General features: G+C 36.2%; 1 protein-coding gene across 1 annotated transcript; it reads left to right on the top strand.

Annotated features, from left to right (window-relative positions):
• Window positions 1-297: 297 nt before the first annotated feature.
• On the top strand, window positions 298-10,340 carry LOC102855143 (uncharacterized protein C6orf10-like; the record flags this gene model as incomplete). Its single annotated transcript, XM_006896252.1, has 4 exons — window positions 298-956; window positions 1,016-1,344; window positions 1,758-1,838; window positions 10,330-10,340. Coding segments are annotated over exons 1-4 (1,080 nt in total), but the record flags the coding sequence as incomplete, so codon positions are not given.
• Between the last annotated feature and the right edge of the window lie 243 nt (window positions 10,341-10,583).

Consider the following 10,583-nt stretch of genomic DNA (forward strand, 5'->3'; position numbering starts at 1 on the left):
ATTCAATAACTATAACCTACTGAATAACTGTCAGTCCACTATAGCATATTTCATCATTTTTCTCATTTATCATTCATTTTACTAAAAATATCTGGCACTGTATCACTACTTAATTATTTTGTGTATAGAGTTCCATTATTGAATTCCTTTCAGGAAAATTTCAAATTACTTTCAGTTTGTCAGTTTTAAAACAAAAGAAAAAGAAACCAATGCCATAAAAAATATAGAAATAAACAAAAAAAAATTATACCTGAATTGTAAACCTTTGTTGTTTGCTCAGTTATATTTCCAGGTTCCATGGAGGGAAGATTTGCAAAAAAATCTGATCCAAAAGCTCTTATTCTAAAATCTGAAGGCATTAGAAAGGCTCAGAGTACCAAAGAAGGAAGTAAGAAAACATTAACAAAAGAAGTCACAACAGCAGACTCTGCACAATCCTTGAGCTCAAGGAACAAAAAGGAGCCAAAAGGAAAAGCAAGATGGGCTGAATTGGAGAAAGAAAAGCTAAAAATGGAGGTCAAGGAAAAGGAGAATGATGTGTTAAAAAAACAGGAAGCCCAAGTAGAGGAGAGTTATGATCGAAAACTAGAAATACAGGAGGAATCCCAAGTAAATAAGAGTGATACCAGAATACCAAAAGGACAGGGACTTCACACAAAGCTAAGTGATACCACCAGAACACCAGAAGAACAAAGACCTCAAGTAAAGAAGACTGAAAGCGGAATACCTAAAGAACAAGAATCTCAAGTAAAGAGTGATATAGGTATACCAAAAATGCAGGAATTTCCAGCAAAGAAAACTGACACAGACATACTAAAAAGACATGAATCTCCAATAAAGAAAAGTGATACTGCAATATCGAAAGAACAGAAACCTCAAGTAAAGAGTGATGCAGGCATGCCAAAAGGACAGGAATCTCCAGTAAAGAAAAGTGATACGGAAATACCGAAAGAACAGTAAAAAGTGATAAGACAGGAAAAAGACAGGACACTCCAGTAAAGACTGATACAACCAGACCAAAAAGCCAGGAATTTCCAGGAAAGAAACATGAAACAGGCATATCAAAAAGGCAGGAATCTCCAGTAAAGAAAAGTGATACTAGAATACCAAAAGCACAGGAACCCCAAGTAAAGAGTGATACAGGCATACCAAAAAGTCAGCAACCTCCAGTACAAAAAAGTGATACTGGAATACCAAAAACACAGGAACCCCAAGTAAAGAGTGATACAGGCATACCAAAAGATCAGGAATCTCCAGTACAGAAAAGTAATGCACGAAAACCAAAAGAACAGGAATCTCAAGCAAAGAAAACTCATAGCGGAAAATCAAAAGAAAAGAAATCCGGTGAAAAACAGAAAGATACCACTGTACAAAAAGCAGAAGAATTTCAATTGCCAAAGAGTGATACTGGAAATGCCAAAAGGACAAGCATCTCAACCAAAGAGTGACATTGGAATAGCAAAAATACAGGAATCTCAAGTAAAGGAGAGTGATACACCAAAAAGACATGAATCTCAAGTGACAAAGAGTGATACTGAAATGCCAAAAGATCATGCAAAAGCAAAGGAGGAGAGTGCTGTAATAACAAAAGAAACAGAAACCAAAGCAAAGCAGAGTGATGTACTACTAACACCAAAAGACAAAGATCAAGCAAAGGATAAAGGAAAGGAAGCCAAGGAAAAGAAAGAAGATACAAAGAAAGACAAAGGAGGGAAACATAAATAAGAAAGGTGATTGTAGGAAAGGACAATGTTAAGACAAAGAAGGAAGCAGAAGTCAAGGGTTAAAAAAGCAGAAGTCCCAGCTAAAGGCAAAGGCAAGTAAAGAAAGGAAGCACAGTAGAAAACATAGGAGTAAGAGTAAATAAAAGGAAGACCCATAAGACAATTGATTCTTTTAATTATAATTACCCAGACCCATCCAAATACCAGTCAAATGTCCAAATATATGGTAATTACAAAGTCTTTTAATCCATCCCAGAGAGTTCGCCCTTTAGAAACAAAGGTCACCATTTTTAGGGATCTCAATCACAAGCTATAGCTTCTGAATGTTTGTTTCATAAATTGGTACTTCTATTATTCAACCAGGAAAGATTGAACATTTTCTGAAATAAAGCATTTTGATTTTTAAAAGGCATAAGAATTTTCTTTGACAAGTATTATATTTCTATGATATCCAACCTGTCAGATTGTGCCTAATAATGTGTACAAGGCACTGTGTTATCACTAAGAGATATATAAATAAAAGTAGAAGTCAGGTAGCTTATAACATATATAGAGATTTAGTATTCTTGACAATGAGTAAGGATTTGAAAAGTAAATCTAGTGCCAAAAAAAATATTTGTTTACATAGGCAGCATAATAATGCTTCTTGAGTCTCTTAAGATGAGAAGGTAAAAAGGTAAATTGATGGGGAAAAAAGGTAGTGGCATATAATGTGTTTCGAAAGATTGATTAAAATGTGTATATGCTGAATGAAGTAGAAAAAAAATGCAAGAAAGGCAAAAGAGTTACTGACAGTTAGGTCATGTTTTAGGGTTAGTGTTCTATATAATAGATTAATTTGTTATAGTAGTAGGATCATGGGATGCAATATAGGGTATCATTTTATAAATTAGGGTTAGAAGATTCTGAAGGAACATAAAAAAACAAGCCCAGAACTTACACTTTACATTCGAGACAATGAAAAATCTTCTGGAGTACGTAAGGAGAAAAAGGAAGTGAATAATACAGCATAAGAGAAAATGTTAGTCTTGTCACTGTGCAAAAAGACTGAGGGAAAGATTCAGGTATGAACTTAGCCATGCAGTTGGGATAGTAAGGATGGAATAAATGCAAACACGGATATTTTTCAAGAGAAATTACTATTTCATGATAAATAGCTGTATATGAATAAGAGGAGTAAATAAAATGCCTGATGACTTCATAACTTTTAAAATTGAGAGGGGGAAAACTCAATAACAAATTTACTTATTTCTATCAAGTTGGAACCAACTCATAGCTGACTCTCCAGGGACTTTCGAAGGCTGAAAATCACACAGAAGGAAACTGTCCATCTTTCCCCACAGAACTGCTGGTGTATATGAACCACCAGAGAGGCATCATATTTGGATAAACAACAAAATGCCCTCCATATTACACTACTAGAACTTCCTAGGAAGCTGAGGGGACAAACAGTAACATCTGTACTATGAAAAAGGTCTAGTCAAGGTAACAAGAGCTCTTCACAGAAGAAAGTATAGAACTAAGAAAAGCAAATGTCCAAGAATTTACTTTCTTCTATATAATAAAGAAGAAAGTGAATGAATGGATGAGAAGAAAGATGTAAAATTTTCACAATGTAATGCACTGATAATTAAAGTTTGAAGAACAATGGCTAAAGGATAACTTAGACTTCAAGGAGAATAAGGACTTAAGAGACCATTGTAGTTGTTATATGTAGATTACTTCCAAATTTGTAAAGAGCATTTTTTAAAGATAAAGATGTTAAAAGTGGCTGTAAATAGTATACTGAGGTATTAGCTGTAAGATAGTTGTACTTTCCAAAAATAAATCTTTTAAAGTATATATTTTAGGGATTTTATTATGCCCTGAGTATTACATTCAGTTCTATCATGGTATAGACAAGTTAAATTGCCTTCACAATAACCACAATGAGGTAGTATCTCACTCCAGTAAGAGTAGCAAAGTTTAACAGGGCAGCAAGTAATACATGTTGGAGAGGATGTGGCAAGAAAGGAACTCTATATATCACACATTGTTGCTGGGATTGTAAAATGATGCAACCATTCTGGAAAGCAGTGTGGCACTTCCTCAAAAAAGGTGAACAATAGAAATTCCATATGACTCCACTACTTGGAATATACCCTGAGAATATGAGAACTGAGGCACAAACTGAGATTTGTACACCAATGTTCATAGCAACATTATTCACCATCTAAAGAAAATGGAAACAGACCAAATGTCCAACCACAAATGAATGGCTTGAGGAATTGTGGTACATTCACACAATGGAATACTATGCAGCACGCAAAAGCAATAACTTTGTAAATTATTACTTAACTTGGGAGGGATTGGAGAACATTATGCTGAGTGAACTAACTCAGTCCCACAAGGATAAATATTGTATAAGACCATTATTATAGAAGGAGTATAAGGATACAGGATGGGTGGGAGAGGCTGGAAGCAGAGAGATGTAGAGGGGATTAATCATTAGATTATACAATTTGATTGGTGGGTGGGTGAGGGAAATTGAAAGAATTTGTTCAAATTTATATTAGAATTTTGTAAATAAACTAGTAGGGGGGAAAAGTCAGCTTTGGGCAGTAGAAGGGACGGAAAGGGTGGTAAAGTGTGCAAGAATGAATGAATGAATGAATGAATATCTAACTTTACTGTAAACTTTTGTTAAAATGACAATTAAATTTTATTTTTTTAAAAAATGGAAAAAAGATAGATTGCCTTCAGAAGAGATAGCCTACCCACAAAGGTAAGGGGATTAAAATAATTTAAAGTGACATCACAGGTCTTATAGTTTTGCCTGGGTAAAAAATATAAGGAGGTATTATTCTCAAATATGAAAAAGATCCAGCAAGAGTTGGAAAATGAGTCTGCACGGCTTCAAGGAAATAAAACCAAAGAATGGAAAGTACAAACTAACAAACTGACAGAACAATCAATGTTGTGGTGTTGGAGAAGAGCACTGAATATTCCATGGACTACCAAGAGAACAAACAGATCTATCCTGGAAAAAGGAAACCGGGTGCTTCTTGGAGGCAAAGATGATGAAACACATCACTCATACTTTGGGAATGTTGTTAGGAAGGGCCAGACCTTGGAGAAAAACATCATGCTCTGGAAGATGGATAATCTCTGTAAGAGAGAAAGATCATCAACAGTGTGGACTGATACAATTACTGGAACAATGGGCTCAAGTGTGTATCAGAGATTTTAAGTATAGCACAGGATAGGGCAGAGTTCAGATCCACCATTCATAGACTAACTAGGACTAGTAATGGACCCAACTGCACTTAAAAGCAATGATAAGAAATGGGATGTCTAAAAGAGTTTAAGAATAAACTCTAGAACCATTCTATGGAAATGCTGCAGAAAATACCCTTAGGAGACAGCTGAATGATTGGAATGAATTATGCTTTCTCCAAACCTGAGAGACTATAATTCCAAGTTTAAACTTCTGTTGGACTAACTAGATGTGGACGAATATCTTGATAAACCAACTTCCTAGAACTTTGATGTAAAAATGAGAGACAACAGATGTTAAACCATGCCTCAAATATAAAATATTTCATAAATTTTCATGGTACTCAACTATCACCTGAAAAGAGCTACTCCATAGCTTCTTATACAATCCAAAGAACTCTGTGGTTCCCTACTCTTTGTTTACAGCTCTGTCACATTCACAAAAGAAACCTTGGTTTAGAACAAAGAGTCTAATTTTGAGGCCTTTTGTTAACCACATAGACAGAAATAGCAAGATAAAAATGCCAGGGGGAAATAAAGAGGGGAAGAATAGTCAATGATTATTTTATTTTTATAATGTAAAATATGCTTCTAAAAACACATAGATATTTCACCAGTTGTGAGTGGCCTATCTCTTATACACATTATCCATACATTGTTGTTATTGAGTACCATAGAGTCAAAACTAACCCATTGTTTACCCTCCTGTGGGTTAGTTGTTCCTCCAGCAGGTTTTCAGAGGCTGTTAATCACATGGGAAGAGATTGCCCATCCTTTTCCCACAGAGCAACTGGTGGCCTCAAACCATGTGCCTTTTGGGATTGCAGCAGAGCTTCTTGCCACTAGGCCACCAGAGCTCTGCATTATTCATTTAACAGGGGAAAGTTGTAATGAGATTGTTATGATCCTAGCATTATTTCTCTATTAACTGTCTCTAGGCCATCTGACAAGGAGCTTATAGCATTTCTCAGATTTTTTCTAAGGAACAGGAACTCTGAAAAAGCAACTACTAAAAAGAGATAAACCAGCCACCTAGTTTAGTTAATTATTTATGCATATATCCTACTAAACCAAGAATTTAAAAGATATATATCTATTTCCTAGCTCTAAGAGAGATGAAAATCCAAACAACTATGAGATATCATCTCAGCCCAGTAAGAATAGCAAAATTTAAGAGTAGCAAACAACAATTGCTGGCGAGGTTGTGGAGAATCTGGAACTCTTATTCACTGTTGGTGGGAGTATAAAATGGAACCACTATGGAAGGCTGTATGGCTCTTTCTCAAAAAGTTGCAAATAGAAATACCATTTGACCCAGCAATTCCTCTACTAAGAATATACTCTAAAGAAATCATAACTATCACCAGGAAGATAATATGCACACCCATGTTTATCACGGCTTTGTTCACAATGACAAAGAGTTAGAAACAACCTAAGTGCCCATCAAGAAATGAATGGATAGAGAAGCGGTGGTATATTCCCACATGGAATACTATGCTGCATTGAAAAACAAGAAACTCATGCAATATTATTCAAAATGGGTGACCCTGGAGGACATTATGCAGAGTGAAATATCTCAGTCACAAAAGGACAAATACTGCATAGTGCCACTGTTGTAGAACAGGACTGACATCAGTGTTGGGGTGAGACTAAGAAAAATTGGATAAATTATGTAAACTGCATTGAAACAGATGAGGGTGAGAACAGTTTAAAAGCAGTATATGATAGGGTATTATGGTTATGACAAGAGTCCAGAATGAAGGCTGCATAGTGGAGTGTACTGGGGGGGCCGGGGGGGGGCAGATTGAATACCAATGAAAGAATTTTACTTTTCAAAGACAAGAGTGAACTGGCGAGGAGAGGTGGGCAGGGAGAAAAATGCAACAATGAATGAATGAAAATCCAAAATCTCTGTAAACTTTCATTAAAATTAATAAAATGTAAAACAAAAAGACATGTATCTATATAAAGCTCCTTGTCTCTTCTTATTTGTAGTTAAGAAAACATTTTCACATGCATTAAGTTTATACGTCAGTCATGCTATAGATATTTTATAGCTAAGGCTATAGGTATCAGAAAATTTGGTGAATCATTCCATGATCTTTAGGCATTGAAAAGCAGGACTGTTAAAAATGATTGTTTATCTTTCATTAAGACATTGTTTTTAAGTCTCATTATCATCAAATAAGCACTGACTCATAGATGACCGCTACACATTTTCAAAAATTATAAATCATATGGAAATGGATTGCTCATTTTTGTCCTTTTAAGGAGCTGGTAGATTTTAACTGCCTGTTCTTGGATTGACAGTCCAGCTTCTTACTTGCCCACTAGGCCACCAGAATTCCCTTCATTATGATACAGGTATGCCAAATGACCTGTTTACAACAAAAAATAGAAACCTACCAGAAATTATGTTGTTTTAGAGTAGAACACAAGCCAAAATAAAAAATTTTAAAAAGTGGAAAAACAGTTTGAAAATTACAAAGCTGGACGAGCAATAAAAGGATACTGAAAAATAAACAACTTACACTATGAGTCCTGAGCAAAACTTTTCTGATTGGAATTGCATTAATAATGTGATTGCTTATTAAGCTGCAGGAAATAGCTAAGAGAGGTGAGATTCTGTGCCCAGACTGAGCACTCTCCATTGCTTGTGAGGAGATGGGACTGAGGCTTCTCTGGGAATATAGGTCCTTCCGTCTGGGGATCCTTGCTTCTGTGACAGCAGGGCCATGTCAGGGGCCAAGCAGAAAAAGAAATTTCAGGGCACAGAGTTACAAGCAGAGGAAAGACCTTCTTAGATCTCCATGAAAGGGAGAGCTGACTTGAGACTCCTGGCAGACAAGCTATTTGAGCTGGTGGCCCTGATCTCATGCCACTCCAGAAACAAAAGAAGACATTGTTTCAGGTGAAAAAGTGAGGAATATGAGAATCTGTGCCTAGAGTGAATATTTTCCATTGCTTTTTGGAAGACAAGACTGAGATTTCCCTGAAGATATAGGTCCCTCCATTGAGGGATCCTTGCCTCTGTGACTGTGGGGCCAAACAGAGTAAGAGTCTTTGGGACACAGAGCTACATGCAGAGGAAAGACTTTCTCAGGTCTCTGTGAGAGGGAGGAATGACTTGAAAACCCCCTCTCAGGCCCCACCCACAGCACAGAAGCTGCTTGAACTGCTAACCCTGATCTCCAATCTCATGCCACTCCAGAGATGAAGACATTAAGCTTAAGGAAAAAAGGTGCATGAGAAACTGTTCAGGTGGAGAACCTGTTCTCATAGTTTGCAAAAAGGGACTACATCAAGGCAAGATTATTACAGGGCTACAGTGCAGAACAGAACATCAAGGATTTTAGGAAAGGTAAATTTTCCCAGAAAGGACTTTCAGTAGAGTGAGTGGCTCACCCCACAGATTGAACATTTTGACTTGGCAACTAGTCAATAACATCATAAAGACAAGAACCAACAACAACTTAAGCAGATACAATAGAAATGGCCTAACATTTATTAAGGAAAACTTCATATAATGTTGAGGAAACAGCAGGTAGCATCAAACACTGTGAAAAAAACAAAATAAGTCTTTTCCAAAAAAAGCAAAGACTATTCCAAACCTCATGAATACCCCACAATTGAGAAGGCTGATGATATATGTTGATATAGAGATATTCAAACAGCAATGAATTAAAGTACAAATGATGGAAGCAACAAATAAAAGGAAGCTGCATATAATGGAAGAAAAATGGAAACCATCAAAAAAGCAAACATTCCAGAGACATGGAGCCAGATGAAATATATTGCTGAAGAGGAACTTGCACAACTACAAAAGAAAATGCAAAAGATAGAAGAAACAATTGGAAATATAGATAAAGAGGAACAAGAACTTAAGAAATCATCACAAGATAGAGTAGGTAGAGACAACACAGTACTGTAAATAACAGAAAAGCAAGAAAATTCAATCCAGAATATTGAGACTGAAATAGCACAAGTGTCCAACATACTTGAAAGACATAAAGGTTGAACAGAAGAGATGGAGTACAAAGTTAGTGAACTGAAACACAAGAACCTTAAAAGAAACATACTAGAAAAAAAATCAGAAATGAGGCATAAAAAAATGTTATAATCATGTAGGATGACATAAAAAAGTGCTAACATAGATATGATTGGGATTCAAGGCTTTGAGAGAGATAAGGAAATCACTAAGAAAATTTTGGAAGGGGGGTCGGGGTGCGGATTGTGTACCAACGAAGAAGTTTATCTTTTGCTTTTCAAAGAGAGGCGTGAACTGGGGTGGGGGGTAAAGAAAAAAGTGCAACAATGAATGAATGAAAAATCCAAAATCTCTGTAAATGTTCTTTAAAATTAATAAAAAAGTTATGTGTGTTCCGGGGAAATAAAAGAAAGAAGAGGTACTAGAAGAAAAATTCACAGGTATTATGAAGAATGAGGAAATCCACATTCAGGAAGCTCAGCAAACACCAAATAAACTAAACCCAAAAAGGAAAACATCAAGCATATTCAAATTCTCCAAAATTTTAAAAAAAGAATACTGGAAGCAGCACAAGAAAAACAAAGAGCCACCTACAAAAGAAAATCAATTAGCTTAAGTTCTGATTTTTTAGCAGAAACCATGCAAACAAGAAGACAATAGGGCTACATGGCAGGAAGCAGCACTGTGTACACAACACTTTGGGGGGAAACCTATTTAGTTATACCACAAAGTACCCCTAAAACTTAAGCAGAAGGAGCAGGACAGCTCGAGGAGCTCCAGTGAGGTGTTGAGCTCCAGTGAGGTGTTGAAGCCAGTTCTGGAAGGTGAAAACAGGCTTCCTGGTTTCCGATTCATGTACTTTGTGGGGATCACTTCTGTTTCACAACACCATACAAGGCCCCTTAAACTCAAGTGGAAGGGAGCAGGGCAGCTGAAGCAGCCCAAATGAGGCAGAAAGCCCAGTTCTGGAATGGAACTGCCATGGGACCCTCAGTCCTGTGGGCCTCAGGCCAAGAAGGGACCAAAAATACACAGGTGCTTCACAAAACATTGCCATACTATATAGGTACAACGAACTATCGTTTACTAAGAAGAGACTCAGATAATGTCAAGGAAGCAGCAGTCTGTTTCAGCTATCATGAAAAAAATACTTCTCCTAAAAAAGTAGACGAAATGAATACCCAAAATAGAGAGAATCAGAAGAAATATTTTGATGTGGATTTATTTGAACAACTACAGAAAAAGATGTAAATGATGGAAGAAATAATTAAGAAAGCAAATACGCAAGAGACAACAGTCCAGAAGTAATATATTGATGAGGAACAACTTGAGCAGCTATGGAAGAAATGCAAAAAATGGAAGATAAAGAGGTTCAAGAACTTAAAAAAATCATCACAAAACAGAGAGGGTACAGCCAATACAGCACAAGAAATTACAGAAAACCATAAAAATGCAATCCAGAATATTAAAACCAAAATAGCAGAAGCAACCAACAGATTGATAGAACAAAAACGTAGAACTGAAAAAATGTACCAGAAAGTAAGTTTGAAGACAAAAAGCTCAATGAAAATATACTAGAAGAAAAATCAGAGATGAAAACTCAAGAAAACATTAGA

The sequence above is a fragment of the Elephantulus edwardii genome, unplaced genomic scaffold, assembly GCF_000299155.1.
Source record: "Elephantulus edwardii isolate Elephantulus edwardi_28Jun2011 unplaced genomic scaffold, EleEdw1.0 scaffold00184, whole genome shotgun sequence".
NCBI classification, from domain to species: Eukaryota; Metazoa; Chordata; class Mammalia; order Macroscelidea; family Macroscelididae; genus Elephantulus; species Elephantulus edwardii.